Source organism: Schistocerca americana, chromosome X (genome assembly GCF_021461395.2).
Source record: "Schistocerca americana isolate TAMUIC-IGC-003095 chromosome X, iqSchAmer2.1, whole genome shotgun sequence".
Classification (NCBI taxonomy): domain Eukaryota; kingdom Metazoa; phylum Arthropoda; class Insecta; order Orthoptera; family Acrididae; genus Schistocerca; species Schistocerca americana.
Genome location: NC_060130.1, coordinates 1,001,235,237 through 1,001,254,664, shown reverse-complemented (window position 1 = coordinate 1,001,254,664; position 19,428 = coordinate 1,001,235,237). Strand labels below are relative to the sequence as shown.

Genomic DNA, 19,428 nt, shown 5'->3' with positions numbered 1-19,428 from the left:
AGAAATTGACACCACATAGTGAATGGTGGAAAACGCACCCAGGAATGTGTCCTCACCCAAGAGATGGAATATGGGCAGGACTGCAATGCGACGACAAGGAAGTGGGCTAAAGATCTATACATGATGGACACGATGCACCTTGTAAGGCGCACTTCCACAATTGGCTCGCTCTTCAGGAAAATTTTGAAGAATGGAGGTCAAACCTTACAGGGGACCATAACAAAGGCCGAAATGTGTGACACTTTTTTAGTCACCTCGTACGACAGGCAGGAATATCTCGAGTGTATTCTAACCCCCAGACCGGCAGGGGAGGGGGGGGGGGGGGCAGCAGCAGGGGATAGTACGCCAATTTATAGGAAACCATATCGCATCGCATACCAAGACATTTACTGCTGCTGGGAGAAGATTTCACTGAACGGCAACTACGAGATGGAATCACACAACCTAGGGACAGCCCTCCGCGCACAAATAACATCATTATTCCTAAAAAATCATTGGATGGAAAAAAGATATACAGCATTTGCTGTGATTAAGGGTTTCTGAATACTCGGACAATAACAGATCCTTATCCTGTCTCTAACATTATGGAAACCTCAGATAATTTGGGTTAGTGTGATTACTACAATGCATCTCTAAAGTGGTTAACAGTCAGAAATAGCACTTGAGGCTAGGCCAAAGGCAGCATTTACCGCGTCATGCGGACATTAGCAGCGTAAGCTGATACCATTTCGTTTAAAATGCACCTGCTAATTTTCAGTGGTTATTCATCTACATCGATACTCTGTAAATCACACTGGAAGTGCCTGCCAGATGGTTCATCAAGCCACTTTCACAATAATTCTCTATTATTAAAATCTTTAACAGAGCGAGGAAAAAACAAGCACCTATATTTTCCATGCGAGCTCTGACTTCCCTTCTTTTATTATGACAACTATTCTCCCTATGTATGTCGGAGCCAACAAAATATTTGCACATTCGGACGAGAAAGTGAGACGATTCCGATGCAACAAAAAACACCTATCCTGCAGCATGTCAGTGACACACACTCCCCTATTTCTCAATAATACAAAATGCGCTGCTCTTCTTTGAACTTTCTCAATTTACTCCATTAATCAAGTGTTCTGCCAATAAAACAGTCTTTGGTTCGCCTTCCCTCCAGCATTTTCTTTGTCTTCATTCCAATTAAGTTGTTCACGATTGTATTTTCCAGGTATTTAGCTGAATTTATGGCCAGATTTGATTTATCGTATAGCCAAAGTTTAACAGATTCCTTTTAGAACTGATGTGGAGGACATTACACTTCACTATTTTAAGATCAATTGCCAATTTTCACACCTTACAGATATCTTTTCTAAATTGCTTTGCAATTTGGTCTGATCTTCTGATGACTTTACTAGACAATAAACAACAATCTGCAAATAATGTAATTTAGTTGTTCAGACTGTCTCCTAAATCACTACAAGCCACTTCTGAGGTACAGTGTCAAAAAATTTCTCAAAATCTAGAAATACACAGCCAATTTGACACCGCTTGTCTGCAGCACTCGACAATGTGTGTGAGTAAAGAATTATATGTGTTTTACAAAAATATTTTCTAAACCCATGTTGACTGTGTGTCAACAGACCATTCTCTTCAAGTTAATTCATTTTGTTCCAAAATCCTACTGCAAAACGACATTAATGATATGTGCCTGCAATTTAGTGGATTACTCCTACTTCCTTTCTTGAATATTGATGTGACCTGTGCAACTTTCCAGTCTTTGGGTACAGATCTTTCACCGAGAAAATGGTTGTAAATGATTGTTAAATATGGAGCTATTGCACCAGCATACACTGAAAGGAACTTAATTGGTATACAGTCTGGATCGGACGACTTGCTTTCATTAAGCGATTCAAGTTGCTTCACTACTCCCAGGATCTCTACTTCCAAGTTACTCATGTTGGCAGCTTTTCTTGATTCGAATTCTGGAATATTTATTTCATCGTCTTGGGTGAAGGAATTTCGGAAGGCTGTGTTTATTAACTCTGCTTTAGCAGCACTGTGATTAATAGTACTTCCATTGCTATTGTGCAGAGAAAGTACTGACTATCTTGTCACTAGCATATATTACACAGGACCAGAATCTTTTTGGATTTCCTGATAGGTTTTGAGACAAAATTTTGTTGTGGAAACTACTATAAGCATCTCGCTATGAAATCCGTGTTAAATTTCGAGCTTCACTAAAAGATCACCAATCTTGTAGTTTTTGCATTAATTTAAATTTTGCACACATTTTTCATTTTTTCTGCATCAGTGTTCTGACCTGTTTTGTGTACCAAGGGGGATCAGCTCCATCGTTTGTTAATTTATTTGGTATGAATCTCAATTTCTGTCGATATTGTTTCTCTGAATTCAAGCAGCATGTGATGTACACTTACATTGTTAATTTAGAATGAGTGGTAAATGTCTCACAGGAAGGTGACAAGTGAATTTTTATCTGATTTTATGAATCAATATATTTTTCATTTATTTTTGGAAGATTTTGGAGTTACAATATTCAGTCTCACTGCAACAACCCTGTGTCAGTTTTAAAGCTCATTATTAGCTTAGGATTATTTGTTGCTAAGAGGTTAGATGGAGTTTTAAGAAGTTTAAAGCCTAAGACCTGTAAGGTCTATTTATATTATATAACTGTCTATTCAAAGGCTATACCAGAACATGTGAGACAATTGGAGGATGTTTTCAGTAGTTTACAACCAGCACATTTGACACTGAGCATGGACAAGTGCTATTTTGCTCACACTTTAGTTAATTATCTGGGACACGTAATTAGCAAGCACTGTTTGCAGACCAATCCTGGTCCTACAGAAGCAATTCAAAATTTCCCAGCACTGCTTACAACCAAACAGATACAATCATTTGTCAATTTGTGCAAACACTACTATAAATTTGTAAAAGATTTCACAAAAATAACATACTTTGAACAGATTACTCTAAAAAGGGGTAAAAGTTTCAGTGAGCACAGGAGTGTCAGCTAGCATTTGAGAAACTGAAGAAGGCATTGATTTCCTATCCCGTATTGGTTTTTCCACATTTTAAGAAGAGTTCATCCTCTTACGACCATCCTAACAAAGCAATCGGCTGTAATTTGGGTCAGATGATTGATGGAAAGCAGCATCCAGTAGCATATGCTTCGAGGCTGTTAAAAGAGGTGGGGCTTAAATACTCAACAACTAAGAAGGAAATGTTAGTGGTTAGTGGTCATATATGGTATTACATATTTCCAATGTTATTTGTATGGTGGACGATCTAAAGTTGTGACTGATTATAGGTCACTGGAACGGCTGCTTGGTCTAAAAGAACCATCTCATCATCTAACACATTGGGCTCTAAACCTTAGCAAGTTCAATTACAAGCTGACCATCAGCCACGTAAAAAAACACACAAACATGGACACATTATCCTGTAAAGTAGCTGTATTGAGTACAACCATTTGTTACAAATCTGGAAGTTACGAACTAGCCCGTTCCACCTTCAAACTAATGGTACAATGAAGTGCGTTCATATTTTGAAAATGCCTAGATTTTACGTGAATGCTGGACACAACGACTGGGATACTCATCTTCCATAGGAGGTTTCCATGTACAACTCAACTCAAAAGGTCATACAGGAAGAGGCACGTCACAATTAGCGGTAGTGCATGGGATGAAGACACCATCCCCGTTTGAATGTTTGAGCCCTAAATTATGACCAAACTGTGAATCAGTGAAGAAGTTTGCGAGGAGAATACAGGAGGTGTGGAGAAACTTACAAAAGGCAAACACGAAGACTCTGGAATGCCACAAACAGTTGAATAGGGGCATGGGCAAACTACTACAGTTTTGTGTACTGCAATGGATATTGGTCACAAATCCTTATACACTGAAGGGAAAGGGAATATCACAGACCTCACTGGTTACAGTTTCCTTCTAAAACATCTACTGTTCACGTCAGTCAGGTAAGAACCATTTAAGGGTATGGCGGAGGCAGTACTGCAGTTCTCTGCAACCGACCCAGTACGCAGAGGTGCAGCAAGTAGCACAATGGAATCTTGTTACGGTTATGGTTTGCATTGAATTGTGTTCAGGTGGATTTAAGAGTTTTTGTGTCATTGCCATGAGTATTCTCCTTTTATTATTTTAGGGTAGTTGATAGGATTTTGTTGCCATTGTTTTTGTTTTCATTTGTCATTAGTTACTTGTTTCAGGAAAGAAGGGAAACTGGATGATCCTTTCCTCAGGTAGAGAGTTTGTGGGGACATCCTGGGTGATAGGAAAATGGATACGAATAAGAATGCAGGAGGTATTGTTTATTTCGGAAAGTAGGGAAGACCATGTTGTGATGAAGTCAGCTGGTCTGGAGACTAGATATTTGCATATTTTATTTCTATAATAAACACAGACATGCGCAGTCTATGGACCCATCAATGTATCAGTTACCACTGGAGCGATTAGGTGGCGTAGGCCAAGGGAACAGTTCCCCCATTTAGGATAAGACAGACGTAACTACATTTTTGCCACTTTTGAGTTGTTAGTCCCATAAGGTACACGAAATCAAGAACTACGTTACGATCAAACAAGTGTAACTATCTTAAGTGGTTTCCGTTTTAGTTGTCAATGTATCCACATTTTTACGAAAAATAGTAAGAATCAGACAGACAGAAGAGCTGATCTGTTTTTAGACCACTGGCCACCGTGTTAATTTCTGAAACGGAACAGCTCTTACGTTTCTCTGATCCTAACAGACCTGTTAGAAGTTGTTTTTTCCGCTACTTCTCTTTAGAAGCATTGTCGCCATCACTCTGTGACAACAATGAGGTGCTACTTCCTGGCAGGGAAGATAAATATTGTTTCAGTTGTGAATGGGTTTACAAGCAAGTAGGGGTGCTAGGAGTCCAGAGGAAGAAGGATGGTTCAAATGTGCCTGGAGAAGGAACAGAATGTAATGGAATTCTGTAAGTATTAGAACCTGTTTCTTAGTGTATATATTTCGGTAGCAAGTATAATAATAATAATAATAATAATAATAATACTGTTATCATCATCATCATCATCGCCACTGTTGTTTATATTCACAGCTGAGGAAGAACGTGATATGGAGATAGTCAGGACATTTATTGGTTCAAATACAGATGATGATCCTTCATATGAACTGGACAACACTACATATTCTGGTGAGTAGCCAGACAATTACTAGACACTATAGCAGTTTCAGTTAATTTTCTTTTCCCTTCCTCTGAATACTTGTCATGTTATTTTACAGACAGCAGTATTGAACATGGAACATCCCTTGTAAAAAATGTCACAAAAACTGCTGAGGATGCAACTAGTGTACAAGTAAATCATCACCATCAGGAAGGGGAAACTGCAGATGACAATGCTTGTATTGAGAAAAGTAACAAAACAAGAAAACAAAAAAGGGTAACAGTTAAAGAGGAATAGAAAAGAAATCAAAGAAAAATCAATTGACTGCATGGTAGGGCATATATTTCTACGAAGAATTCCAAAGTTCCTGCAAGAAATGTGAAGCCAAAAGATTGCTCTAAATGTCCACGACAGTGCACGAGTAAGTTTACTGAGCAAGACAACATATCCATATATCCATAGAGCCTACTGGGATCTTGGGTCAGTTGAGCTACAAAGGCAGTACCTAAATAAGTTAGTGGAAGAAGAAGAGAAACGAAGTGTGAGGACAAAATTGGATAACTCACAAAATTGGATAACACACAAAATTGGATAACACACAAAATTGGATAACACACAAAATTGGATAACACACAAAATTGGATAACTCACAAAATTGGATAACTCACAAAATTGGATAACTCACAAAATTGGATAACTCACAAAATTGGATAACTCACAAAATTGGATAACTCACAAAATTGGATAACTCACAAAATTGGATAACTCACAAAATTGGATAACTCACAAAATTGGATAACTCACAAAATTGGATAACTCACAAAATTGGATAACTCACAAAATTGGATAACTCACAAAATTGGATAACTCACAAAATTGGATAACTCACAAAATTGGATAACTCACAAAATTGGATAACTCACAAAATTGGATAACTCACAAAATTGGATAACTCACAAAATTGGATAACTCACAAAATTGGATAACTCACAAAATTGGATAACTCACAAAATTGGATAACTCACAAAATTGGATAACTCACAAAATTGGATAACTCACAAAATTGGATAACTCACAAAATTGGATAACTCACAAAATTGGATAACTCACAAAATTGGATAACTCACAAAATTGGATAACTCACAAAATTGGATAACTCACAAAATTGGATAACTCACAAAATTGGATAACTCACAAAATTGGATAACTCACAAAGAAAGAGGACCCACAAATTCCATCTAATAAAGGGATCCGATAAGATTCACGTGTGTAGGCAGTTTTTTCCTCAAGACATTTGACATTTCTGAAACCTTTGTAAGAAATACTATTAAAACAAGAGATGAACTTCATCTAACTGAGAAAGAGCAATGAGGATGTCATAAGCAAGGTATAGAGAGACCCGAAGAAAGTAAAGAGGCTATAAGGAAACACATTAAGAGTTTTCCTACCCTTCCTTCTCATTACAAGAAGAGTGTACAGCAGATTATTTACCTGCTGATGTGAGTATTAAAATACTGTATGAGTTATATCAGGAACAATGCTATGTTCATAAAAGAATTTAATCTGAAATTCCACAGGTCACAAAAAGATGTGAGAGATAAATGTTTCAAGTTTTCACACCTTTCGGCTGAGGAAAAGGAAGACAAAGAATTTAAAAGGGAACGGGAAGGGTATCTGAAAAGGAAATAAATGGCAAGGGAATTTAAGAACATTAAGAAAGAAAGTGCATGAAAAGGCGAATCTTTGCTAGCTGAATTTTACTTACAAGCTGTGCTTTACTGCTCTAAAGTGAATGCAAAGGCAGTATTCTATAAAAGAAGGCTCTCTGTGTACTATCTCATAGTTCTTAGTGTAGGAGAAAACAAAACCGATTGCTACATGTGGGACGAGACAACAGCAAAAAGGAGGTCCATAGAGGTGGCTTCATGTCTATGGGATTTTTTGAAAAATCATGCACAAGGAAAACCGATAACCTTGATTTCTGATACATGCGGGGGCCAGAACAGGAATGCCAACATGAGCACTGTGTGTTTGCATGCAGTGAATACACTGGACATTCCAACTGTCGACCAATGCTTTTTTGAGCCTGGACATTCACAAATGGAAGTAGACTCAGTGCATGCGAGCCCTGAAAGAAAAAGTAAACATGTGGATGTTTTTGTTCCCATTGGCTTGTATACAGTTGTAAGAATGACTTCCAACAAGTACAGAGTGACAGAAATGGATAACACTCACATTTTAGATTTCAACCAGCTTCATAAGAAAATAATTCAGAATAGGAAAAATGCTGAGAACGGAGAAACTGTGAAATGGCTTAGGATGCAATATAGGCAGCCTGACATGATGTTTTTCAAGTATTCCTACGAGGATCGTGACTAGTTTTGCATACCAAGGAAATACCTGGCCTACGAAATTCTTCAAATTCAGGACCTGAAGACAATACTCTGTGCCTAGCATATGACACTCCTCTCTGCATAAGTAAAGAAAAGAAAAAAAGATCTTACAGATTTATGTAATAAGGGTATTAGACTTCAAGGGCTAAATGCTGCTAATGATTTAGAAAATGAGGAAAATGTGGAGGAATCACAGGAATAGAATTCATGTATGTATTTTCTGGTTTTGTCTCCTTTATTATTGTTGCTAGTTCATCACCTTAGCTATTTCATGTAAACCACTAATTCTAGCTCATTTAAATGTCTGTGTTGTATTATTTTTGAAACCGTAATCCACGAACAGAAAAACAGGTGTGAGGGAGCACTGTGTTTCGTTACAATTATTTTTCTTATGTTTGTTATGTGAAGATTAGAAACCAAGTATTTTTGTTACCTCTAAATTATTTATTGTAAGTTCAATGATACTGCAAACAAATAATGCAAAGTGAAAATAATAATGGCTTTTATGTATTCTCCATCATAAACTGATGATAAACGTGCTGGAAAATAGTTTTCTTGCTTCTAGTACTCACTGAAAGCACTGACGCACATTCCCATAGCTTGTTCCGTGTAATCTGTATTTATAAAAAACACTATTAACATAACTGAAGTAATCTTTAACATGATAATATTGTTTAAAGCTGCATATTATTTGTTTGATGTTCATATGTTATACAACAGGAGCCATTAAGTTAAGGATCAGACAAACGTAACTGCATGCATAATTTCATTAAATATTTCATTAGTGCCCATTGAGTGACTAAAATATGTAACACCTAGTAGAAAACAACAGTCAATAAAGTATACTTTTTATTTACCATAGAAAGGTTTCTGAAAAACTATTAGAAAGTACTCAGTCTTTTGGACAAAACCTTTAAATGGAACTATCTCAAAACACTTTTTGTAGTTATGTTTCTTTGATCCTAAATGGGCGAGTTGCAGGAATTAGAATCTCTGTTTTAAATAGTATAAGCATTAGATTGTGTTGTAATAAGGTCCTGGAGACCACACTTTGAGAGTAAGCTCATGTTAGTAGTGGATAAGGCAGAAACCCATGTGGGACAGCCCACAGTTGGAGCTGGGTGTTGCCACCTGCATAGCACAGAGGTTTTTTTTTTTTTTCCCCTGAGCATAATTTAAACTAAAGACTCATCTTCCTCGATTCAGGATGAACCTTCGGATAGAGGGGCAGCTTGCTGTGCCCCAGCCAAGTACTGAGCGTGGCCAGGAAGTAGAGGCTAGTCTGGCCTATGTGCTAATCAAGTAAGCCACTAGACAGTTATTCACATACCAACAAAACACTTTGAGCAGACTGGAGTTTACGACACTGGACATCGATCGAGCACATGCAACAGCTAACACAGTCTGACGAAGAGTGAAGTAATATTTTGTACCTCTGGCACTTGCACGCTACCGAGAGACTTGCACATCACAAACTTAACAGGGCCTAGCAACTCTTCCAAGGCCACGGAACACTAGGATAAGCTGACAGGACAAGTGTGATGGAGTAAACAACAAGTTCCAACACAACCCACCTTCAGGAGAAGTAGGCAATTTTGATTGCATACCACAATCTTCAAATTACATCTTTGCGAGAGTAAGAAAGTTAATTGGCTTCCATTACTGGGAAACTGTAACCTGCACAAAGACAGGTGCTATTAGCAGGCAAATATGAAGAAAAAACAATGCATATTATTTACGTTTTATTTCCGTTGTCAGCTGTTACCAATAACACAGAAAGAAACTGGTAATGATTACAGATAACTAAATGAGTTGCAAATCGAGTGAATATTAACTGAACTACTGGGTCAGAGAAACTATAAATGGAAGCAAACTGACTTTCGAAATTACAATCAGATTGTGTTTTGTTATCTGTAAAGTGTTGCGCTGTCAACCAAGGCAATTTGTCTGCTATGTTGCGCATGCACAGTCTACGACAACTTGAGAAGGGGTCTACATTTCTCCAATCATCTGGCTGAGTACGAATTTGGCAATTTTCAATATTTTTTGAAGTGCTTGCATTGGATCTTAGCAGCTAAAATTTTTGACAGTGCATTTCTTTCACTGTATTCTTCCTGCATAAAAAATTTCAGGGCAGGTTCCAACATGTTGGATTGGACCATTCCCTTTTAAGTCTTGCAAACACATTACTATGTCCAAAAGTGTGCAGAGGAGTAGGTGGTGTGTGAGGATTTCTCCACATTTGTGTCACCCCCTATTTATCCCCATTCTTTAGGGTGTTTTTGCGTTTGGAGACTCCCAATCTTAGACAATTGAATGTTCTCCTGGTGGGTTATGTGAGCATGTGGGTCACAGGAAGTTCCCCTTTCAATCTGGTAGCAGGATTAGACTTGTGTGTCCTGGTCTCAGTTGCAACTGTTACAGAGGTAGTTGTCTTCACAAAACACTTTCTCGACCTCAGGCATAATGTGACAACAGTGTGGATATATAGTGTATGTACTGGGTATGTGTTTGCATATTCCTTTCTTTTTCTGCAGTGACTGGTCTTCTGATTCGGGGTGGACTTACACCTACAAGGGGTTAAACAGTGGTCAAAGGTGTAGGTCTCAAGCATGAAGTAACAATTCTTGCTGCCTCAACATCTACTTGCTTTGTGTGAGCTGACACTTTCCATACTGATGTATACTCTCCCATTGGAAAAAGGACCCACAGGAGTGGCCTTTACTAGCTTAGGGTGCTTTTCCACTGATGGTCCGTTTAGTTTCATCACTAGACAGTTTCTAGAGCTCAGTTTCCCTTCTAATTCACTGCATTGTTGATTGTAAAGAAGAATATGATCCAATCTGACAACCAGGTTTTTGGGATGGAATCCAAACTGCAGGGCGACATCTCCCCATCTGCTTTTAAGCTTCTCCCAGCCTCTTTAATGCGGTGATGGGAACTGCAGACTTTGATCTTGCTGGGATTCTGTTTCACACTGTTCTGTGCAATACATTCCCTCAACAACATGCTCTTCCGTTTATTGGGAATGTTTGTCTTATTAAGTGCACTTGCACAACTTTGGATCATGCAAACCTGTTATCTTCCAGTCTTCATAGTGTCCAAGCAGCTTTCATTTTTCCTCTGTGGATTCTTTTCTTGCTCCAGTCTCTGGCCTGGTGATGACTTCATTTCCTGGCAGTACTTCCCATTTGCCACGTTTTGGCCGTATAAGTTTGTTGGTATGTACATCACAATTTTGTGAATCTTGTTGTTGGGAGACCGTAGATATGCCCATAAAATTTCAATCTTCTTTTCCTGATGTCTGCCACAAGATTTGATAGCGTTTTTTGGGATGTAGTCTATATCAATCTTCTGTTTTTTGGGGTTGAGTATCTTTCTTAGAATTTTGCGTTGTTCTTTCAAGATATGAGGAATGTCGTAGAGAAATACCTGACCTAACAAAGAAACCACAAAAATTTGGGGGAAAGAGTCTTTATTTCCCTAGATAGTCTCCTTTCAGTACAATATGCTTTTCCCAGAGATGTTCAATAGCTTTGATGCCCATGTTTATAGTAAGAACCACTGAGCTACACAAAATAGCTATCAACTGTAGAATTACTCTTCCTTTTCGGCAAAGATTTTACCACTAAGCCATTTGTCCAACATTGGAAACAGAAATTAATCAGAGGGGGCTAAATCTGACGAATAGGGTGCATGAGAAAGCAATTATAACTTCAACTCGTTGCTTCTGGCCATGACGATAATGGATGCGTGACCCGGTGCATTATTATGATGAAACAAACTTTTCCTTACTAAATGCAGTTGTTTAAAGTCATGTCTTCGTCTTCTTTGGAGCCAATTCACCTCTTGCAATCCACTGTTTTGAGTGTTCCTTTGTCTCAGGTGAGAACTGATGTACCCATGTTTCATCCATAGTTGTGCATCAACACACTAATTTTGCTTTATTCCAGTGCAACATCACCAAAAACTCGAGCGAAACATCCTTACGATACTGTTTTTATTCCACTGTGGGTAATTATAGCACCCATCTTGCACACAGCTTCCTCATGTCCACATTTTCAGTGAGCATGTAATTTACTGCACTTTTTGAAATGCCAACAATGTCGGCTAGCTCATGCACTTTCAGTTGATGGTCACCCAATACCATTTTGTGGATTTTCTTCACGATTTCTTTACTGTCACTTCTGTTGGTCGACCACTGAGACATTCACCTTGGCAGGCCATACGGCCTCACTTAAACTCTGCTGATCAATACCTGACTGTTGTAAACAAAGGAGCAGAGTCCTTCCAAGCAGAATGTAGCTCAGAACTAACAGTAGGACTAAGACCTTTCAAATGGAACTATTGTACCACATAACAATGACCAGTTTTATCCAAATTTACAGATTCACAGACTGTTCACTATTGGTGGCTGCCAAACAAACACTAGACAACGTAGCATTGCCAAACTTCAAACCTAAGCTTTATAAGACTGGTACTTTTACCACACCATTTGTTTGAAACTACAACTGCTATCCATACGTCAGGTCAAGTACTTCCAGTACAGCCCTCATCCCTTCCAGATCACCTTTTCTGTAGTGTGTAAGCATTTCGCCAGCATACAAGACTACAAGCTTGATATGTGTGTTATAATGCCTGATTTTTGTGTGTACTGTAGATTATGTAGATTTTACCCTAAGGTCCCCTCCTCCCCCCCCCCCCCTCCCGCCCCCTCCTCCCCCCCGGAGATTTCAAAGATTTTGCCTGAATACTTATAGTATGGAACTTTACTGATTCATCCGTATTTTGTGATCAGTAACATTTGACACTAATTAACGTTCTTACATTATGCTGGTGATGTATGTGTGTGTTGGGACCCTACACTGTACCAGGTGTTTCATGACTAATGTTCAAGTATCTAGCTTAAGAACCAACATTCCTTCAAAGTGCATCAGGTTTTTGTATCCACTCTTCCCCCTCTCAACTGTTCTCTAAAAAACATGGAAAATTCTAACTTCAAACAATTCTATTTCTGTTCAATTTTAATACAAGATATGACACTAGAACCACTGCTTTTTAATAGCTGTATGTAATTAAACAGGAAAATATAGACATTCAAAATTCGAAGAAAGTAACAGTCGCACATGTAATGATTCTTGGAAAACAACAGTTGAATGAATGAAGTTAAAAATTGGACAAGTATACTTATTTAAACAGCACAGTTCAATTACTGCTAAACACAAAACAATTATATGTAGAACAGTAGAAACAACAGAAATCCATCACTATGTTAACAATATTACAACATGTATGGCCTAAGAGTTAGTTAAAGTAGCCCTTTCCTTAAGGGGGGGGAAAAAAAAAAAATTTACATAAATGCACACCAGTAGGTCTCAGCATGTATGGAGTTATAGGTTGTCTAGGTACCCAAATACAGCTCAGAAATTATTCTTCGAATCTGCTGTTGCTCGGTACTATACAAACGGGGCAGCACTGATCTTGCACAATACTTTCTCATACATAATTCTCCAAGTAAAATGAACTGAACTACTACTGACATCAGATATTTCATATACCTCTAACCGAATAAAAGGTGGAAACTACTCTGTGAAAAACATACTAAACAATACACACATCAGATTTTATAATGTACTCATTGACTACTGTGCTGAGCTTTTAATTTACACACACACACACACACACACACACACAGACCTGATACTAACCTGAAATCCTTTAGCCAGCAATGGTAATATTACATCTCTCTCCTTGTCACTAAACTTTGAAGAGGGCGCAATAATCATCAGCACACTATCAATCTGTGACACACCCATGGCATATAAGTCACTAAGGACATTTGCACATGCAATGCCTCCTGGAAAACAAATGTAAATTTAGTATTTCTACGCAGATTGGAGGATATGGTAAGAACATTAGCAAATTCACTATTACAGCTAATACAAAACCATAACATTTAAAACAAATATCAGAGAAATTTACAGTTAAACTAAGTTTTTTTTACATTTGACAGCAACATGATGCTACTGAGATTTGCCATTATGACCTTCAAATTAGGCATTTCCCTTTGTTAAAAGAATGGCAGCTCATAAATTGGATAAGCAGTTTGTTTACAGTGAGCGTTTGAAGAAGCAGTGTTGCAAAACAACGAAAATGTCACATTAAGGTTAATGACTGCCTCATGATTTTCATAAAAGAATGTCCTGTCAACAATGCCTGAAATCAGATAACTTTCACTAATCAATCACTCTAAAAAAGAATGTTTGCAAATGGTTTGCAGAATTGTGTTAAGCTCGACCCTTTGTTGTCCCAAAGGATGACGAGGAGGTGAGAAGAAAACTGAATATGACTGCAATGTGACTCACTACGAGAGTGGGGAGTGAGAGGGGTGGGGGCGAGTGAGAGGGGTGGGGGGGAGTGAGAGGGGTGGGGGGAGTGAGAGGGGTGGGGGGAGTGAGAGGGGTGGGGGAGTGGGAGGGATGGGGGGGAGTGAGAGGGGGAGGGATGGGGGGGAGTGAGAGGGGGAGGGATGGGGGGAGTGAGAGGGGGAGGGATGGGGAGAGTGAGAGGGGGAGGGATGGGGGGAGTGAGAGGGGGAGGGATGGGGGGAGTGAGAGGGGGAGGGATGGGGGAGTGAGTGGGGGAGGGATGGGGGAGTGAGTGGGGGAGGGAGGGGGGAGTGAGTGGGGGAGGGAGGGGGGAGTGAGTGGGGGAGGGAGGGGGGAGTGAGTGGGGGAGGGAGGGGGGAGTGAGTGGGGGAGGGAGGGGGGAGTGAGTGGGGGAGGGAGGGGGGGAGTGAGTGGGGGAGGGAGGGGGGAGTGAGTGGGGGAGGGAGGGGGGAGTGAGTGGGGGAGGGAGGGGGGAGTGAGTGGGGGAGGGAGGGGGGAGTGAGTGGGGGAGGGAGGGGGGAGTGAGTGGGGGAGGGAGGGGGGAGTGAGTGGGGGAGGGAGGGGGGAGTGAGTGGGGGAGGGAGGGGGGAGTGAGTGGGGGAGGGAGAGGGGAGTGAGTGGGGGAGGGAGGGGGGAGTGAGTGGGGGAGGGAGGGGGGAGTGAGTGGGGGAGGGAGGGGGGGAGTGAGTGGGGGAGGGAGGGGGGGAGTGATAGGGGGAGGGAGGGGGGAGTGATAGGGGGAGGGAGGGGGGAGTGATAGGGGGAGGGAGGGGGGAGTGATAGGGGGAGGGAGGGGGGAGTGATAGGGGGAGGGAGGGGGGAGTGATAGGGGGAGGGAGGGGGGGAGTGATAGGGGGAGCGAGGAGGGGAGTGATAGGGGGAGCGAGGAGGGGAGTGATAGGGGGAGCGAGGAGGGGAGTGATAGGGGGAGCGAGGGGGGGAGCGAGGGGGGGAGCGAGGGGGGGAGCGAGGGGGGGAGCGAGGGGGGGAGCGAGGGGGGGAGCGAGGAGGGGAGCGAGGAGGGGAGCGAGGAGGGGAGCGAGGGAGGGGAGCGAGGGAGGGGAGCGAGGGAGGGGAGCGAGGGAGGGGAGCGAGGGAGGGGAGCGAGGGAGGGGAGCGAGGGAGGGGAGCGAGGGAGGGGAGCGAGGGAGGGGAGCGAGGGAGGGGAGCGAGGGAGGGGAGCGAGGGAGGGGAGCGAGGGAGGGGAGCGAGGGAGGGGAGCGAGGGAGGGGAGCGAGGGAGGGGAGCGAGGGAGGGGAGCGAGGGAGGGGAGCGAGGGAGGGGAGCGAGGGAGGGGAGCGAGGGAGGGGAGCGAGGGAGGGGAGCGAGGGAGGGGAGCGAGGGAGGGGAGCGAGGAGGGGAGGGAGGGGGAAGAGTGGGGAGGGAGGGAGGGAGGGGGAAGAGTGGTGAGGGAGGGGGAAGAGTGGTGAGGGAGGGGGAAGAGTGGGGAGGGAGGGAGGGAGGGAGGGGGAAGAGTGGGGAGGGAGGGAGGGAGGGAGGGGGAAGAGTGGGGAGGGAGGGAGGGAGGGAGGGGGAAGAGTGGGGAGGGGAGGGAGGGAGGGGGAAGAGTGGGGAGGGAGGGAGGGAGGGGGAAGAGTGGGGAGGGAGGGAGGGAGGGGGAAGAGTGGGGAGGGAGGGAGGGAGGGGGAAGAGTGGGGAGGGAGGGAGGGAGGGGGAAGAGTGGGGAGGGAGGGAGGGAGGGGGAAGAGTGGGGAGGGAGGGAGGGAGGGGGAAGAGTGGGGAGGGAGGGAGGGAGGGGGAAGAGTGGGGAGGGAGGGAGGGAGGGGGAAGAGTGGGGAGGGAGGGAGGGAGGGGGAAGAGTGGGGTGGGAGGGAGGGAGGGAGGGAGGGGGAAGAGTGGGGAGGGAGGGAGGGAGGGAGGGAGGGGGAAGAGTGGGGAGGGAGGGAGGGAGGGAGGGAGGGGGAAGAGTGGGGAGGGAGGGAGGGAGGGAGGGAGGGAGGGGGAAGAGTGGGGAGGGAGGGAGGGAGGGAGGGAGGGAGGGGGAAGAGTGGGGAGGGAGGGAGGGGGAAGAGTGGGGAGGGAGGGAGGGAGGGAGGGGGAAGAGTGGGGAGGGAGGGAGGGAGGAGGGTGAAGAGTGGGGAGGGAGGGAGGGAGGGAGGGTGAAGAGTGGGGAGGGAGGGAGGGAGGGTGAAGAGTGGGGAGGGAGGGAGGGAGGGTGAAGAGTGGGGGGAGGGTGAAGAGTGGGGGGAGGGTGAAGAGTGGGGGGAGGGTGAAGAGTGGGGGGAGGGTGAAGAGTGGGGGGAGGGTGAAGAGTGGGGGGAGGGTGAAGAGTGGGGGGAGGGTGAAGAGTGGGGGGAGGGTGAAGAGTGGGGGGAGGGTGAAGAGTGGGGGGAGGGTGAAGAGTGGGGGGAGGGTGAAGAGTGGGGGGAGGGTGAAGAGTGGGGGGAGGGTGAAGAGTGGGGGGAGGGTGAAGAGTGGGGGGAGGGTGAAGAGTGGGGGGAGGGTGAAGAGTGGGGGGAGGGTGAAGAGTGGGGGGAGGGTGAAGAGTGGGGGGAGGGTGAAGAGTGGGGGGGAGGGTGAAGAGTGGGGGGAGGGTGAAGAGTGGGGGGAGGGTGAAGAGTGGGGGGAGGGTGAAGAGTGGGGGGGAGGGTGAAGAGTGGGGGGAGGGTGAAGAGTGGGGGGAGGGTGAAGAGTGGGGGGAGGGTGAAGAGTGGGGGGAGGGTGAAGAGTGGGGGGAGGGTGAAGAGTGGGGGGAGGGTGAAGAGTGGGGGGAGGGTGAAGAGTGGGGGGAGGGTGAAGAGTGGGGGGAGGGTGAAGAGTGGGGGGAGGGTGAAGAGTGGGGGAGGGTGAAGAGTGGGGGGAGGGTGAAGAGTGGGGGGAGGGTGAAGAGTGGGGGGAGGGTGAAGAGTGGGGGGAGGGTGAAGAGTGGGGGGAGGGTGAAGAGTGGGGGGAGCGTGAAGAGTGGGGAGGGTGGGGGAAGAAGGAGGGAGGGAGGGAGGGGGAAGAATTAGGGAGGGAGGGGGAAGAATTAGGGAGGGAGGGGAAGAATTAGGGAGGGAGGGGAAGAATTAGGGAGGGGGAAGAAGGAGGAGGGAGGGGGAAGAATTAGGGAGGGAGGGAGGGGGAAGAATTAGGGAGGGAGGGAGGGGGAAGAATTAGGGAGGGAGGGAGGGGGAAGAATTAGGGAGGGAGGGAGGGGGAAGAATTAGGGAGGGAGGGGGAAGATTAGGGAGGGAGGGAGGGGGAAGAATTAGGGAGGGAGGGAGGGGGAAGAATTAGGGAGGGAGGGAGGGAGGGGGAAGAAGGTGGGAGGGAGGGAGGGGGAAGGAGGGAGGGGGAAGGAGCGAGGGGGAAGAAGGAGGGGGAAGAAGGAGGGAAGGAGGGAGGGGGAAGAAGGAAGGAGGGAGGGAGGGGGAAGAAGGAAGGAGGGGAGGGAGGCGGAAGAAGGAAGGAGGGAGGGAGGGGGAAGAAGGAAGGAGGGAGGGAGGGGGAAGAAGGAAGGAGGGAGGGAGGGGGAAGAAGGAAGGAGGAGGGAGGGGGCTGAAGGAAGGAGGGAGGGAGGGGAGGGGGAAGAAGGAAGGAGGGAGGAGGGGAAGAAGGAAGGAGGGAGGGAGGGGGAAGAAGGAAGGAGGGAGGGAGGGGGAAAGAAGGAAGGAGGGAGGGAGGGGGGAAGAAGGAGAGGAGGGAGGGTGGTGAAGAAGGAAGGAGGGAGGGAGGGTGAAGAAGGAAGGAGGGAGGGAGGGGGAAGAAGGAAGGAGGGAGGGAGGGGGAAGAAGGAAAGGAGGGAGGGAGAGGGGAGGAGGGAGGGAGAGGGAAGGGGAAGAGGGTGATCAGTTGATAGTTTTATTGCATTTGAATGATCTAGATAACATGTTGACCCCCTCACATTCTTGTGTGAAACACAAAACGTCAACAGCTTTTACGCACATTTTAAATTTTTGTGTAATTTATGGAGCTCATTCCAATGCATGGATAACATCAGAATTGTTTTAAGTACTGGTTTTTGCAGAATTTTGTACCTTTTGTGATAGAGCATAAAAAACCTTTATCTGCCTGAACACAGCAGGGTTGTACTGTTGCTAGATAACTGTACAAACCCAGATCCCAATGTCTGAACTGATCTCTCTGAATATTTTTTTGTCATCAGTCTACTGACTTGGTTTGACGCGGCCCGCCACGAATTCCTTTCCTGTGCTAACTTCTTCATCTCAGAGTAGCACTTGCAACCTACGTCCTCAATTATTTGCTTGACGTATTCCAATCTCTGTCTTCCTCTACAGTTTTTGCCCTCTACAGCTCCCTCTAGTACCATGGAAGTCATTCCCTCATGTCTTAGCAGATGTCCTATCATCCTGTCCCTTCTCCTTATCAGTGCTTTCCACATATTCCTTTGCTCTCCGATTCTGCGTAGAACCTCCTCATTCCTTACCTTATCAGTCCACCTAATTTTCAACATTCGTCTATAGCACCACATCTCAAATGCTTCGATTCTCTTCTGTTCCGGTTTTTCCACAGTCCATGTTTCACTACCATACAATGCCGTACTCCAGACGTACATCCTCAGAAATTTCTTCCTCAAATTAAGGCCGGTATTTGATATTAGTAGACTTCTCTTGGCCAGAAATGCCTTTTTTGCCATAGCGAGTCTGCTTTTGATGCCCTCCTTGCTCCATCCGTCATTGGTTATTTTACTGCCTAGGTAGCAGAATTCCTTAACTTCATTGACTTCGTGACCATCTATCCTGATGTTAAGTTTCTCACTGTTCTCAGTTCTACTACTTCTCATTACCTTCGTCTTTCTCTGATTTACTCTCAAACCATACTGTGTACTCATTAGACTGTTCATTCCGTTCAGCAGATCATTTAATTCTTCTTCACTTTCACTCAGGATAGCAATGTCATCAGCAAATCGTATCATTGGTATCCTTTCACCTTGTATTTTAATTCCACTCCTGAACCTTTCTTTTATTTCCATCATTGCTTCCTCGATGTACAGATTGAGGAGTAGGGGCGAAAGGCTACAGCCTTGTCTTACGCCCTTCTTAATACGAGCACTTCGTTCTTGATCGTCCATTCTTATTATTCCCTCTTGGTTGTTGTACATATTGTATATGACCCGTCTCTCCCTATAGCTTTTTTCAGAATCTCTAACAGCTTGCACCATTTTATATTGTGAAACGCTTTTTCCAGGTCGACAAATCCTATGAAAGTGTCTTGATTTGTCTTCAGCCTTGCTTCCATTATTAGCTGTAACGTCGGAATTGCCTCTCTCGTCCCTTTACTTTTCCTAAAGCCAAACGGATCGTCACCTAGCGCATTCTCAATTTTCTTTTCCATTCTTCTGTATATTATTATTGTAAGCAGCTTCGATGCATGAGCTGTTAAGCTGATTGTGCGATAATTCTCGCACTTGTCAGCTCTTGCCGTCTTCGGGATTGTGTGGATGATGCTTTACCGAAAGTCAGATGGTGTATCGCCAGACTCATATTCTACACACCAACGTGAATAGTTGTTTTGTTGCCA

The 19,428-nt window shown here is 44.4% G+C and overlaps 1 protein-coding gene across 2 annotated transcripts in view; it reads right to left on the bottom strand.

Annotated features, from left to right (window-relative positions):
* LOC124555427 (inactive selenide, water dikinase-like protein) overlaps window positions 1-19,428 on the bottom strand; it is a 160,503-nt gene that overhangs the window by 77,717 nt on the left and 63,358 nt on the right. For both annotated transcript variants that reach the window (XM_047129332.1, XM_047129331.1), the window contains exon 3: window positions 13,264-13,412. In XM_047129332.1, the coding sequence (XP_046985288.1) occupies window positions 13,264-13,412 (149 nt within the window). The remainder of the gene's footprint in view (window positions 1-13,263; window positions 13,413-19,428) is intronic.